At 52.5% G+C, this 15,339-nt stretch overlaps 1 protein-coding gene across 7 annotated transcripts in view; it reads right to left on the minus strand.

Moving 5' to 3' along the window:
* LRRK1 (leucine rich repeat kinase 1) overlaps positions 1-15,339 on the minus strand; it is a 120,088-nt gene that overhangs the window by 15,230 nt on the left and 89,519 nt on the right. For all 7 annotated transcript variants that reach the window (XM_027570180.2, XM_027570176.2, XM_027570178.2 and 4 more), the window contains 7 exons: positions 12,507-12,678; positions 9,941-10,104; positions 8,785-8,924; positions 6,551-6,800; positions 4,205-4,371; positions 2,004-2,201; positions 705-982 (listed from right to left, as the gene is read on the minus strand). In XM_027570180.2, coding sequence (XP_027425981.2) covers positions 705-982; positions 2,004-2,201; positions 4,205-4,371; positions 6,551-6,800; positions 8,785-8,924; positions 9,941-10,104; positions 12,507-12,678 — 1,369 coding nt within the window. The remainder of the gene's footprint in view (positions 1-704; positions 983-2,003; positions 2,202-4,204; positions 4,372-6,550; positions 6,801-8,784; positions 8,925-9,940; positions 10,105-12,506; positions 12,679-15,339) is intronic.

The following is a 15,339-nucleotide window of genomic DNA, read 5'->3' on the forward strand; positions in this document are numbered from 1 at the left end:
TATAGGCTGTTTAGGTCATTCTTAAAGCAATTAGGCAATGACTCATCGGCAAACCACCAAATAATGAAAAATTATAGACCAAGGGAGTTTCAGGGCTGGGTGACTGATGAACCAGGGCTAGCACTAGCTGGAAGCTGGGTCCAACTTGTCTGCGTGCCTGTATCTACTAAGCAGCTTTCAGGGAAGAAGGTAAACATTCAGCTAACATCTTGGCCGAGGCTGGCCATGCAGCTGCTCGGGGAGTCCACGCTTGTCCTGTCAGGATTCACTCTCTTCTCCTGACTTTGGCCATGCTATCTCGGCCATCTCTGCCACTGTGGACAGTACCTACGGGCCAGGAGGCTTTGCCATCCTTATTCTGACTGCTCCACATGAGCCCCCACGAGGCTGGTCCACTGTCCCCATTTTATATGTCTAAATGGCAGAGCTGGGAGCCAAATGTAGACCCATTTCTGTCCTGGACTTACTGTCCACTGTGTAGCACCTTGACTATGTCTCTGAATCAAGGCTAGAGACTTCACTGTTCCTGAAGCTAAGGAGAAGTTAACCTTGACGTTCCTAGGTGGGCACAGACCCCTGTGCATTTCTGGTTCAAGCCAGAGCCCCCTGGTCGAGCACAGAAGAGGGAGAAGAGAGTGCCTGGGGAAACAGAGCTCAGAAGCTGCAGGTGCCCCTGGGCTGGCAGTGGGCCGGGCTGTGGGTACCTTCTCGTCATATACGATGCGAGGCCTGATCTCCGGGGCCTGGTACCCGGGGGTGCCCTCCACGCCGAGGGCACCCTCATGAAATGACTGCCGTGAAATCCCGTAGTCCGACAGCTTGATGTTGACGTGCTCCTTGACGTCAAGAGACCAGACCAGAATGTTGTCCGACTTCAGGTCACAGAAGATGATGTTTTTCTTGTGCAGGTAGGCCAGGCCGGAGGCGATCTGGTAGGCTATTTTTTGGGTGAGCATGTGTCCCAGGGGCATAAAGGAAGAATCTTTGCAAAGAAAAAAAAAAATACCAAACTACCATTACACCAGCAGTCTTTTCTCACCGTCTCTCTCCCCAGATACTTTATGGTCTACGGACACTTCTCATCATTCCCCATGCTGGACGCCAGTGGAGACAGAGAATGACCTTCTGAAATAAAACCGTATTTAGGAGAGAGATGCTTAGTGTTATAGCTTCATTCATGGTATTTCATGCCTGGAATTGTTGGTGTTTTTACGAAAAGGGCGAGGATTCAAAATTCATCTCAGGCCAAGACTGCTCTACTGTCAAGGGGTGGGTTGCGGGGATAAGAGCTTCATTAAAAAAAAAAAAGGTTTTCTTCCATTGAAGGAGAAACGATTTGAGCTTAATGCGTTTCTTCTGCCCGAGTCCAGACACTGCTACCTCTCTCCTTCTGTCAGCTCTCTGGAAGTTAGTTCCCTAATGATTTCCTGAGGAAAATTATTTTAAAATTTCATTAAAAAGTAAGATAAACTGACCCCAGGGTCTCAGAGTTTGAATGATGGCGCACACCCGTTGTGCGTTCCGGGGAAAGGAGAGCTTTACGCGGCTGGTGGGCTTGTGGGCACCAGGCTACTGCTCAGGCCCCCTGGGCTGCCTCATTTGAGACCCTCAACTGCCCCCCTCAGTGGGACTATTATCATCCTCCTTTTACAGGCCAGTAAACGAGGCACTAATTTACGGGATTATGGCAGAGAACCAGGGCTTGGAACGTGGTTCCATCTGACTCTAAGCCGTCAGCTCCTCCAGCCTTGCCAACACCACCATTCAGGGTGTAGACCTGGTGAAGTGCCTTTCTTTGCCCACAGGGAGTTGGCCATGGGAGCCGTGGGGCAGGTGTGCTCTGGCGCAGACAGGCAGGCCAGGCAGGAGGAGGGAACCCCCGGGGATCCAGCTTCCCTGGGGCCTCTGCTGCTGGCCATGGGCTCTCTGGCTTCCCAGGGGCTGTATCTGGCCAGGCCGGGCCCCAGGCAATCCCTTTGGAATGTTCTCGGCACGACTGGTACCTTTGGCATTCTCAGACAGCACGGTGTTGAGGCTGCCCAGTGGGGCGAGCTCCAGGGCGAAGCAGAGAGGGTGGATGCTGATGCCTATGAGTGACACGATGCAGGGGTGCTGCAGGGCGTGCAGCATGCTGGCCTCCTGCCGAAACTCCGAGAAGTTCTTCATGGCGTCCGTGGCCCGCAGGTGCCTCAGCATGGTGTCTGCAGGGGAGAGCGTGGCCATCAGTGCTGCCCAGGGACCCCCTCTAGGGCCACTCGGATGGGGATCCTGCCACACGCAGAGCTGCCCCATGGGGACTCGAGGGGCTGGGGGGGCAGCATTTAAGCCTATTCCAGTTCTGCATCCCTGAGTGTCACCCAGAGCCTGGCTCAAGCGGCAGGACTGGAAGGTGACCAGGCCCCGGCTGCCACAGGGATGCTGAGGGCGTGCTCACCCAACTTCCCGCCAGTAGCCTGGACCACCGAAGACAAGAAAGAACCAGCACTCTCTCCTCAGCCAGAGAGAAACCTGGGGCCACCATGGGCCTGTGACACATCATCTCAGGCCAGAGGAGCAAGGTCTATTGGCAGGAGGGGGCAACTTCCAGGCTGTGCTGTAACCCCTGGAAGGTGGAGGCCCAAGGCTCCCTCCCGCCCCGCCCCGCCCCGCAAAGGGCCTCTCTTGCCAAGTGGGAGTGGGGGGGCAGGACACCACCCACCGGTCTGTGGCTGGCCCTGAGGTCACCAAGCGGGGTCCACCAGGCCCTGCTTGCCCTCTTGCATCCGAATCTATTCCTCCCCTACGTTCAGATCTTAAAATCAGGGATTTGTGGACACGGAGGTTTAAACAGCATGAAAAAAAACGCTTGGCAGTTAAAATGCATCAGTTGTGCCAGATCTGTGTGTAGGCCAGCCAAATTTGTTTTCTTAGTATAAAACTTGTTCACATTGGCTCTTCAACCCATTATGCATTTATTTTTTTGACTATGGCGTAAAGTCTGATGCAAGGGTCTGCCTCAATTAGCGACCGGTCCATCTCTCCGCTCTAAGTCACGATGTCACCCCCACTATGTACCAGCTTCCCATACACACGCACGGCTGTGTCCACACCCTCGGCGGGCCTGGCCGAGCCCCGGAGCACACTGCCTTCATGTCTGCAGGGTTGTAAGTCATGACATCTGCTGGGCAGGCCTCTTTCCTTTGCCTCCCTCTGTAGGACTGTCCCAGCTGTTCCTGGGATGTTGTCATTTTATATGCATTTAGAATCAGTGAGCTCTCTCTCTCTCTCTCTCTCTCACACACACACACACACACACACAAGCATGCACATCCTCGGATTTAAATGAGAACTCAACTGAACGGTATATATTCACTATTCCTCCATGCTTTACGGTTTAATTGCTGCATTCTAGTGATGGGTCATTGCTGTACGTGAGACCGCTGCTGAATTCTGAGGTTGAGCTCACGTCTGGCGACTCTGTGAAACTTTTACTGGCTCTCATATTTGTCAGTAGGTTCTCTCGGATTTTTCTAGGCAGGAAGTCATTCTCTTCGTATAGCAACAATTTGTCTCTTCCTTTCTGATCTGTTTTCTTTACCTTGCTCTATGATTCTGATTTCTCTACCAAGAGTGTAAATGACCTTAATGATCATAGGGATGAACATGCTAAGCCAGGGGGTAGTGAGAGGTGTGATATTCACCCGGCACTGGCTGGGTGTGGAGCGGTGATGGGTTGCCCTAGGTAGATAGCATCTCTGAGCTGTTCACGGTGTGCTCTGGATGTGCCAAGGCAAGAGGGTGTTTCCTTCTTCCTTCGTGTGGGTGGCAGAGAAGGAGGGCGCATGCTGGCTTCCCCATGCGTTCACCTGGACTGCCACCTTCCTTCCTTCAGTGGCGATGGCTGAGAGAGGTCCTGCAGCGTAAGGGGCCCACCTGACGTCTGAGTGTGTACCCACCATGTGCCAGGCCTGTGCCGGCCCTGGAGCAGGTGGAAATTGTAGGGATAGCCTGTGCTCTTGGGGGCTCACATCTAGACAAGAAAATAATCTCCCAAAACAATTTCCAAGCTTTGCTCAGCCTGACCTTTAGGCCTATCCCACATCCTGCCAGGAACAAGGCAGGTCGGCCTCCGCTAGCCTCGTCCCCCCTCCTCTCCTCTTCCAGTCTCCCCAAGTCTTCCGTGGAAGCACGTGTCCGAAAAGAAACAACACTGGGCCCTGTTTACCCGCTGGGGCGTTGGCCAAGTTCTTGAATTTCTTGATCTGGAACCGTTTCACCGCCACGGGCTGGCCTTGGTACCGGGCCCGGTAGATGATGGTGCCACTTCCGCCCTGGCCCAGGACGCTGCTCTCGTCCTCACTGTGCTCCAGCTTGCTGTTTTCCAGGAAGAGCCTGCCAGAAACACAGCACGTGGGTCAGACCTCCCTAACCGGTCCCTTACCGCTCTCCGGAGAGGCTGGCGGTGGGTGGATGTGAGGACACCCTTGGTCATTTCTTCCACTGCAGGGAGTCATAGTTCAAAGCCACCCGTGGGGTCAGACAGATCCAGGATAACCCATGGCTGTAGGCAGGTTATGTAGCCTCAACAAGCCTGGGTCTCCTCCGTAAAGTGGGCTCATAATGGAAACTGCCCCGTAGGCGTGCATGGTGGCTAGCACCGGGGGAAGCCAGGCAAAGTGGCCCACGTAGTCAGAAAATTCTTTTGGATGTTTTCTTCCCAAAGACTCTGTGCTTTGAGAGCTAGTATCCATCAGACAAGCTACATTTATTTACTGCTAGGTTGGTTGTTTCCTCATTTTTTATTACGTAAGGAATGATGTAAGCGGCCGCGGAGGCCTTCTGATTGGCATGAGCCATGTGTGCACAGTCGATGGCTAGGATTTCACCCAAGGGCAGGGAGTTTAGACCTCCCTGGTCTGTGTGTTCTAATCCTAGGTTCTAATTTCTTTTGGGCTTTTGGAAAGACCGTAAGTCACTCCTGGGAGGGAGGGAGAGAGAAGGGGATGATGGGAGGCAGGGAGGAAGGAGGGGGCAGTGCAGAGGCCCTCCCACTTCAGGGCCTCCCCCTGCTCTGCTGAAGTCTCTCTGGGTCCCTCACCAGCTGCCTATGCCAGGGGCCTCCACTGGAGCCATCCTGGCCCCATAGGCCGACCCCACCAGGCAGTTATTTTCCATGCCTTCCAGGAACGGATTCTGCAGCTGCTCAGCCTTTGCACAGCTCAATGTCATGCTTTGCACTCCAGGCAGGTGCAACTACCTCCCCTGGAGCCCTTGGTGGTGCCGCAGAGGAGCCGGGCTCTTCTCCAAGTGCCCTTCCCTCAAACCACCTGCTTGGGCAGTGTGGGCCCTTGGGAGCCTCCCTGGATGGGCACGGGGAGCAGCAGGAATGCTGCGGATCCCTCGGGCCATTCTGTTAGGACTCCTGTAAACTCAGGGCCACAGGACAGGGCTCCCTGGATACCTGGTAACTCCCCCAACCCTGACCCGCCCAAACTCCTAGTGCGGGGAGCGTGACGCTTCAGGGCCCCAGTTGGGCCCCAGGCTCAAGTTTCCAGGGACCTTCTGCTGGGCTGGGAATCCTGTCCACATCGTCGGGCTTTTCAACTACCGGCCAAGTACCTTCAGTGAAGAACCATGCTACAGCCTGCCATTCCATCCAAACCAATCTGGCTTTCCCGATTTCATATAGGAGACGCCACAGCCCAGCTTTAGTCGGGGCATAAAACTCAACAAGGTTCGGCAAATAAATGAAAATCCTAACATTTGGGGCTGCCTCACTGGGCCCCCCTCCCCCAGAAATCTGATTCATGCATCTACACAGCTCGGCACGTGGTCTCCGAGAAACGATAGCCCTCACGTTAGAGTTCTAGGAATAAAGGGAGCTCATTTTGCAGAACAGCGGTGTTTAATTATCATTTTGACCAGCGAGGTAACTGGGGCGATTAGAAAGGGCTCTGGGGGGACACCATTCAATGTAGGAAGAAATTTCTTAATTTGATAGACTGACCCCAATCCTGCAATATCTCAGAGGACTCCACATGGATTCTTTGGGATGGGGGGCAATTTGGAAAAATGAGAATATAAATATTCTTACCACCCCCCCCCAAAAGTTTACTTTTCTTTAAAGAAGCCAGAGATCGCAATCCTTTGACTAAGACAACAACAGGACTTCATAACTCCAAAACAGTTGGTAACTGCCAATGTCGAATTATCGCCGGGGACACTGAGTCATAGCTTCCGGTTTCCATGACTATAGAACCGTCCATCTTTTCCCCAGCCCTCGGATTTTGTGACCATTTCTTGTTGGGTGGGACCACAAAGCATTCCCTATTTCTCTAGCATTCTCTCCCCAGTCATTATCTGAGGTTAGAGGTCGACTCACTGCAAGAACAGATGTAGGGGATCCAAATGCCCAGCCCGAGGGCAGCAGGTAGGAATCAGCATTTGCCATGAGAGGAAAATGAGGCTGTAGGCCTGGGAGTGCCCCCTTCTTGAACGCCAAGGAGAATCCACCTTCTCGGCCTTGAGCCGGCAGGAAAATAGGAATCAGGGGAGGGGCACGGTGGCCTACCTGGCAGGAAAATCGGTCATGAACAGCTCGGGAACCAGCTCCTGGAGAGGCACGGGGAGGTCGGCGTGTCTGGGGCAGAAGATGAAGTCCTTCTCAATGGCTGTGAGCACGCAGTCTTCCATGTCGAAGTACTGCACGCCCTCTGCTTTCTCATTCGGGTCCGTGTGCTGGGCCCAAGAGGTCTCGCACACCGGGCAGGGCACGTACTGCTCCATGAGTGGGGTCCCGTCGCTCTCTGTGGCTGTCAGGGCTAAATGGGGACAGAGCAGGAGACAGTTTACACGAAGGCGGCCATAGGTGGGTCCCTGAGCAGCACTCAGGCGGGGTGGGCTTTTCATAGGAGGAGGCACTTTTCACAGTGCCTGGATCCTAGGGAGTGGCTGAACCATGACTGCATTCTTGGGTTCTTTTTTTGGAGAGCAAGATCCTGAAAGCCCAGCACCGGGAAAGGTCAGGGATGCACTGGACAGCCAGTGGGTGGTCTAGACCCTCAGCGGGCTGGCTGAGGAGGGCTGAGAGGTTGGGGATCCCTCCTGCACAGCTGGGCCCTGGCAGGATGCTGCAGACTGCGTCTGAGCTATGCCACGCTCCAGAAACTGAACCACAACCAATAAGGAGCTATTCTTGAAATTAGAAACATAAGGCTTGCAATTACTATGATCCCTCCTAGAAGAGCAAGGCAGGGGGTAGAAATGAGTACAAATTATAAGATAGACAGAACCTAGTCATTTTACCTGTGTTCCCCGGGGCAAGAGGTACACAGCTTTTCCACACACTCTGAAAGGAGATGCAAAGAAGTAGCCTCCAAGGCACCTCAGGGTGAGCTGATGGCCTGCCTTGTGCAGGGTAGGGAGGGTCTCCTGGAACCTTCTGGGCGCATCTGCTATCTGCAGGCCCGTGTGTCACACATCTTGCCAGTTGCCATCCTGAGCAGCCCTGTCTCAGGTGATGATCGAATGCCCTCCCCCCACTGCAAGCTGTCAAATCTCCCCAGCATCCACTGTGGGGCTCACCGGTTGGCGGGGCGTCACAAAAGCCCAGGGAGGCTCATATGGGTCTAGAGGTTTCCTTGGATGACCAAGCATACCCAAACTGCCACAAGTCACACACCAAACTGCCTTCTCTTGGGCCCCTTTCTTTCTTTCATTTTTTAAAAAAAGATTTATTTATATATCTGAGAGAGAGAGAGAGAGAGAGAGAGAATTCCAAGCAGACTTTCTGCTGAGCACAGAGCCCGACACACAGGGCTCAGTCCCAGGACCCCGAGATCATGACCTAAGCAGAAACCAAGAGTCGGATGCTTAACTGACTGAGCCATTCAAGTGTCCCTGTTGGCCCCTTTCTAAGCATTTTTCCTTATAGGTCAGCTTTCCCATCAGTCCTAGAAGACCCCCGGGCCCCGGTGTCCAGACCATGCGTCCGGAGCACGGCCTGCCATGCTCCTTGAGCATCTCCTCTGATGCTGTCCTGGGACACAGTGATGTAGCAGGAGAGACGCCAGCTCCGGGAGGCGAGGGCGCTGGCCAAGCAGGTCTTGGAGTCCAAACCCATTCTCCGCTCTCTCAGCCGCCAGCCTTCAGAGGCTGAGGGCTCAGGGGGAAGAGGCTGCCTGGGTCTGCCCCACACAGCCTCCACCCTGCAGGACACCCCACGGGTTTGTCTCCACTCTGGTAGCAAAACAAACAGAGGGCCTCAAAAGCCTCACTTCAAAAAGTGTTTTCTTTGGGTGGACTCTCAATGAAGAAGCTGATCAAAGGGCCATGTGGGTGGCTGGTCACCTCTGGGATTTGGGGGTGGGGGCAGGAAAGGAAAATGGGGGTCCTTGACAGGGGTGGCTCCCTTGCCCTCCCACCCCGTCCATGGGGTCCTCTCAGATTTCAGCCCTGTCCACACTATGTAAACAAGACCCGTGAGACGCTCACACTGAGGGTCTTCCTGGACCACGTGGGGCACCCAGGGCTTGTCTGTCTTCCCACACACTGTGGACAGCCCCGAGGCTAAGGCCTGCACACGTCCTGTGGGGTCTGGGCCCACGTCGTCCCCGTAGTGCCCAAACCCAGGTCACAGCCGGACACCCCCAGGGATCGGGATTCTGCCAAAGGGCCAGTAGGACCTGTCTGGTTTCCGTGGGCTGAATCCCTGTGAAATTTCTGCTCCCAAAATAACGAGCCCCACCCTGATTCGTGAAGAAGTGTTAACATGGCCAAAGACTTGGTTCAAGAACGTTCTCTTACCGGGAAACCACTGATCGATCAGGGAGTTGACATGGTCTGTGATAAAAGCCATGGCAGAGAAGTCCCTCATTTCTGACTGGCAAATGATTTTTATTCCTCCGCTTTTTTTCTTCTTCCAGTTCACATCTGAGGATTCCACACTGCAACCCAGAAACGAAGAGCCCACCGTGATCCGGCCTTGGAGGGTCCTGGGATGATCTCCTCTGCCTCCAGGCTGAGACCCAAGCCCCAGGGACCACCCCACCCCCACCCTTACCCCAGGCGCCTGTGCCCAGGCAGGACGGTGCGGGGGACCCCTGTGTTTGGGTACTTGTGTGTGTGACCCTGCCTTGTCGCCCCACCACTTCCCAGGCCTATGATGCCTGTGATCACGGGGACTTTGCAGTAAAGGGATGCTCAGGCAGGGATCGACCCTTAGGTGTGATCTCGGGGAAGGTTCTTGCCTTCTCTGAACTACAAGATTCTCGTTTGCCAGGTGGCAGCTGTGAGCTTTAAGTGGGTACATCTATATGAAAGTACCAGGCACTGAGACGGCTCAAGTCAGGCCCTCAAGAGAAGATCCTTTCTCCTTCTCCTTCTCTTCTCATGGAGCTGAAGAATATTTTGAAAAATTCAATGTAAATATGAAATAATCTTTTGTGTTTATTAAAGCTGATTAGAAGTCACTTATTAAACCTCTTGAGCTGTCTTTCTCTTTCTCAAAAAAGGAAAGAAACCAGGAAAAGGAAGCTGTTATGGATCTTGTTATGTCACGTGGAGGATCCATGGTGTCACCTGGGCCATCGTCACTTAGGATGAGGGGACAGGGCCAGATGGCAGCAAGGCCCCTGCAGGTGTCACCTAAGTGACCACGGAGGTGCCAGAGGCTTTCACCCAGAGCTCAGCGGCCGCCCACTTCCCTCAAGTCCTGGGCTGTGGTCACCATACCCTCCCTCATCTTTCCTGTCCTGCCAGGGGAGAGGAGGGGGGGTGAGGAAATGAGGGAGCTCTGGACATTTGCAGGGGAGGGTCTCCTATTTCTAGCAGGCTGCTGTGATAAGCCACTCTCGGGAGAACTCCGGACACCAAGTGGACGGTCTCCCGGAGAAGGCTGCCATGCGGGCTGTTCCCACGGCACCATGGTGACCCTGTCAGGTGCGTTCCCGAGTGTTCCTACCTGAGGTAGCCCCCATCAAAAGTGACCAGGAGCCCTTCCTGCCAGTAGATGGTCTGATTTCTTTTCACTCTGAATGTGCTGCAGCGATTTCTCTGACTTCCTGTAAAGCTATAAATGGTAACTTTCCTGTGTCTGCTTTTAGTATTCTTCCTGTTTTCAAAAAGCTGAAAGAGAAAAGACCCTGCTTAAGTATTCTAGCCTCCTCGCTGGCCCCAGGCAGAGCTATGAAGAGGCCGGCCTGGCCCCGTCGTGATAAATGACCCCCGTCTTTCCCACCCTCTCCTCCTGCGCCACGCATCCCGCTGCCAAATTAAACACTGCATTATCTGGAAGGGTCCCCACGACACCCTGGGAGCACATTTTTCCCAAAGGATTGATACTAGGCTCTTCTTTTTCAAACCTTTTCCCTCCCTGATTTGACAAGCAAAAATTCAGGTTAGAAAATGTAGAAAATACAGAAAAATGCACATAAAACCCTGAAACAACTTAACACTAAGTGGAGAGACTTTGGTATCTTTTATCCTAGGATTTTTGTTTCTATCTATGTATACACATCATAGTATACATCTATGTATACTATGAAAACAGCTGAAGCCATATTTTCTATTTCTAATTATCTAAATTTCTCATTTTGGATGCTTTTAAAAACTTTACTTTTCTTATGCCATTAAAAACTCATATAAAAGTCATTTTTCTAAAGCTCAGTATTTTGTGAAATACAGTGACTTCCCAAGCAGATCATTCATTTCTTTGAATATTTAGGTTTTCCAATCGTTCGCTCCCTCAAATGGGCCAATGAACCATGAAAAGTCACAAAGCATCCTCTGATTTCGAATGATTTCCTTCGCTCACGTTCTTAGCAGTAGGGTTATTGCGTCAAACGGTCTGAACGTTTTTAGGCTCTGGATATGGACTGAGGAAACGTTTTTGAAACAATTAGACCATATATGCACTGACCACAGTGTGTGAACATGTCAAGCTCCTGGGGCCGGCACTGTGGCTTTAGTCTGATTTGAGAGGTGCGAAGTGGGCAGCATCTCATCTGTTGCTTGAATTTGTATGCCTTTGATTACTCCTGAGACTGAACTCCTTCTCATCTGAATTTCAATGGGACTTTTCCTCTCATTCGGAGGGAGGGATGCTGCCTGGAAGGGCGCCTGCCTCCACGCCCAGCTGGGTCTCCCACCCCCCACACGGAGCCCACTTGGGAGCTCAGGCCTCACACGATGACAATCCTGTGTTCTGTGACCTCCCACTTAGAACGCGGCAGGAGGACAGTTCAAAGGGAGGGCAGAATGACCGAATCAGAACTGTAGACCAGCCAGCTCCTGTACCCACTCTTCCCATCATCAGTGGGGCCTCCCAAACCTTGCAAACAAGTCCGCCTGCCCCAACATGGGCCACAGCAGTTAGATTTTCAGGCTCTCTCTCTCTCTCTCTCTTTTTTTTTTTTAACATTTCAGTAAAATGGGAAGATCAAAGAATACCTTTATTTAGCCACAGGGTTGTTAATTCCATAAAGGCCTTTTCATTAGAATGTGGCAAAAATAAACCCATGCTGAATTTAACATCAATTACTCAACAGTCCAAGTTTACGCCAGGGGTGCTGATACTGTAGAGTGGGTCAGAATCCCCTGGAAGGTTTGTGAAAAACAGAGCGCTGGGCTCCATCCTGGAGTTTCTGACATAGTGGGTGTGAGCTGGGCCCACGGATTTGCATTTCTAACAAGTTCCCAGGTGAGGCCGCTTCTGCTAGTCCAGGAATCCCGCTTTGAGAAACACCACTCTAGCCAAATACTATTTTCATGTTACTGTTACTACTTTCATGTTACTGTTTTGCATGAAATTAACATTGACAGCCAGGACTCCTTTCAACCCCCCAGATGAACTCACAGAAAGGAACTTCTGGGGTCAGGTCTTCCTTGCTTCCAGACCAAGTTAAAGATCTACACCTGTGGTTCTTGAGCTTGGCTGGACGGTGAAATCACCTGGCAAGCTCTAAAAACTCCCAATGCCTGCGTGCCGCCCCCAGAAATCCTAATTTAGGCAGCCTGGGCTCTGCCCATGTCTGTTAGAAGCTCCCCAGGTGAGTCTAGTGCACCACCCGAGTGGCAAAACCACGGTTCTAAAGCCACGGTTCTCCAAGTGTGGTCTCTAAACCCATGGCATCACCGGGGACAGTGGTTAGATATGAAAAATGCTGGGTCCCAGTCCAAACCCACTGCATCAGAATCTGGGAGGGGGCCCAGCCATTTCTGTTCTAACAAGCCTTCCAGGGGATTTTTGGTGTGGATTGGTTTACAACCATGGCTCCTAAACGTGTATTCTGAACCAGCTAGGTGCCGGTTTGGTATTCATAGGATGGCGCAAAGGGGTCTGCCAGCCAACAGAAGAGAAGGCAGCTATGCTCATGCTGGCCTCCGGGGTCTAAGGCAGCAGCTTTGCTGCAGGAAAAGGGGTTTCAGTCAAGATCTTCCAGCAAAGGGCCTCTCCTTCTCGTGAGGGCACAGCTCCAGGTGCCCTGCGCGTGCGCACCCCCCCACCCCCAAGCAGAAACTGTGGCTACCTGCAGGTCCATCTCCGCCAGGCTGATCAGCATCCGTGCTATAAACCTTTGCCAGAAGCCGACGGGAACAAAACTCATCTTAAACACTCTCTGAATGGTGTTGGCCTTGGGGTGCCGCATGCCGTGAGTGTCCAGGCCGGGTTTGGATGGAAGGAGGTGTGGCAGAAGGTAGCTGGAACACATCAATGGGGACAGGTGAACGGTGCCGCCTGGCCTGGGCCCGCTGCCCCCGGTGCCTTCCCCCTCCTCTGCAGGGCCTTTGGAATTCTACTTTTATGTATGTATTTATTTTTTTAAAGATTTTATTTATTAGAGAGAGAGGGAGCGGGATCACAAGTAGGCAGAGTGGCAGGCAGAGGGAGAGAGAGAAGCAGACTCCCTACTGAGCAGGGAGCCCGATGCCCGACTTGCTCCCAGGACCCTGAGCTGAAGGCAGACATTTAACCGACTGAACCACCCAGGCGCCCCTGGAATTCTACTTTTAGAAAGACAGAGTAGTTTCTGTGTTTGAGAATAAATGCTCCAAGAGGAAACAAAGATGGGAACAGCAAAGATAGCTCTCAAGGAAGGCCTCTAGGACAGCGACCAGAATATGCTAAGGGAAGACATGAAAATGTCTGTGGTCATAAACACATCAGACATAATAAATCTCGGTTCCCTCTCTGTGATCAGGGCTGTGACCGGGGAATCGCTTAAAATTAACTTTGGATGGTGAAGGAAACGCAAATACAGCCACAGGGTTCCAAGCATCAGGAGTCATGTTTCTGGCCTTCGAAGCTATTTATTGTTCTTGGACGGTTGAGACAACCCCGTTGCCTTAAAAGTTAGAATGAGGCTGTTTGTGCACAGAGGGATTTATTTTTTTCCAGAGGGATGTTTTATGAGGGCGCTCTTGCTCATCCTAAAAGTGCTGAGTCACCGAGTCAGCTGACAGCAGCCGAAGCTGAGGAGGCCCCTCCAAGAGCGCGCCTGAAAATCAGCATCTTCTGTGTGCGTGGAGCTGCTGGGCAGGCACAGGGCAGCTCTCCGGTGGGCCTTTTTCTGAACAAAGGCCGGGCCTTCAGCCCCCCTGAGGCTTTTAAAATACATCAATTTAGCTCCGATAAAATGTCCTTAGAACATTCTGGAAGAGGGCTCCTGGGTGGCTCAGATGGTTGGGCGTCTGCCTTCGGCTCAGGTCATGATCCCAGGGTCCTGGGATCGAGTCCCGCATCGGGCTCCCTGCTCCGCGGGAAGCCTGCTTCTCCCTCTGCTTCACTCTCTCTCTCTGTCTCTCATGAATAAATAAATAAAATCTTTAAAAAAAAAAAACATTCTGGAAGAGACCCCTGAAAATATCGTAGAAGCGTCCATCCCGGCTCTGTGTCTTCAGCACACAGTGTAGCCTTGTGCAGATTCTGCCTCCTGACGTGGGAAGAGAAAGGACTCCCACAGGGTTGGTGGAGGGGAGGCGCCGAGGGGGCAGGCCAGTGAAGTTTTAGGTCCTTTTCAGCCACTTCAGATCTGGGGTAAGAGGAACTTCTCAATCACCCCAGCTAGAGGGTCCTCCTTTCACCCCCAGGCCTTTACCCAGGGCTGATTTGTTGCTTCATGTTCTGAAAAGTCCTTGTTTATCTATGTGTTGTGTCCCTCCCCAATCTGGAGGCCGTCGTCAGTGCCTTTGCAGTGATTTATTCGGCTTCTTCTGCCCACACCACACTCAGCTTGGAGCTTACACTGGCCAGGTCCTGCAGCTTCCCGCTCTCCTTGTAGGTGCCGAGTGAGGGGAGGGAGCAGGCTCTGAGCCCAGGTGCCCCAGCAGGCTGCTCAGCGCACACAGAGCAGGTGCTCAATACTGCCAGAGGCAGAGACCACTCCGAAGCCCGCGGGGCGGGGATTCAAACTGACTGGCAACAGAAGCAAGCTCTTCTCAAGACCACTGACACCGGGGCGCCTGGGTGGCTCAGATGGTTAAGCGTCTGCCTTCGGCTCAGGTCATGATCCCAGGGTTCTGGGATTGAGCCCCACATCGGGCTCCTGGCTCAGCGGGGAGCCTGCTTCTCCCTCTGCCTCTCTCCCTGCTCATGATCTCTCTCAATCTATCTCTGTGTCTCAAATGAATAAATAAAATCTTAAAAAAAAAAAGACCACTGACACCTGCTAACCTGCTGGAAAGCAATCACTCGTGGCGAAAGGCTGAACCAGGGGAATGATCAGAGAGAGAGTCAGCAAGATGGGGATTAAAGAGGTGAATTCTTCCCGTGTCTGCTGAACAAAACCTGGGGTGGGGGGCACCTCGTCTATACCGAGGAGCTGGCTCATACTACACCACCTCGACTGTCTCGGTGGGGTAGGAGTGCTCAGAGATGCTGAGCAGCGTTGTTAGCCAAATACAAGTTTATGTGCAAGGATATGGAACTTGCCTAGGGCACAAGGGAACCATTACACCCTTGCTGAAATGGAAAATGCCCCGACATTTGCGACACTGTATGGAACCAGATGTGAATAACTTTGGGTACTTAACACAAAGGAAGAGTAATAATAATAATGCTGATAACGCCTGATATCTTTGGAGCTTTTTTTTTTTCTTAAGATTTATTTCAGAGAGAGAGAGTGAGCATGCAGTGTGGGCACACAAGCAGCGGGAGGGACAGAGGGAGAGGGAGACAGAGAATCTCAAGCAGACCCTGTGCTGAGCGAGAAGCCGAAGTGGGGCTTGATCTCAAGACCCTGAGATCATGACCTGAGCTGCAATCAAGGGTCGGACGCTTAACCGACGGAGCCATCCAGGTGCCCTGTCTTTGGAGCTTTTAAGTGCAAGAGACACTTTTCATACTTTGCATGTATTATCTGA

Source organism: Zalophus californianus, chromosome 6 (genome assembly GCF_009762305.2).
Source record: "Zalophus californianus isolate mZalCal1 chromosome 6, mZalCal1.pri.v2, whole genome shotgun sequence".
Lineage (NCBI taxonomy): Eukaryota > Metazoa > Chordata > Mammalia > Carnivora > Otariidae > Zalophus > Zalophus californianus.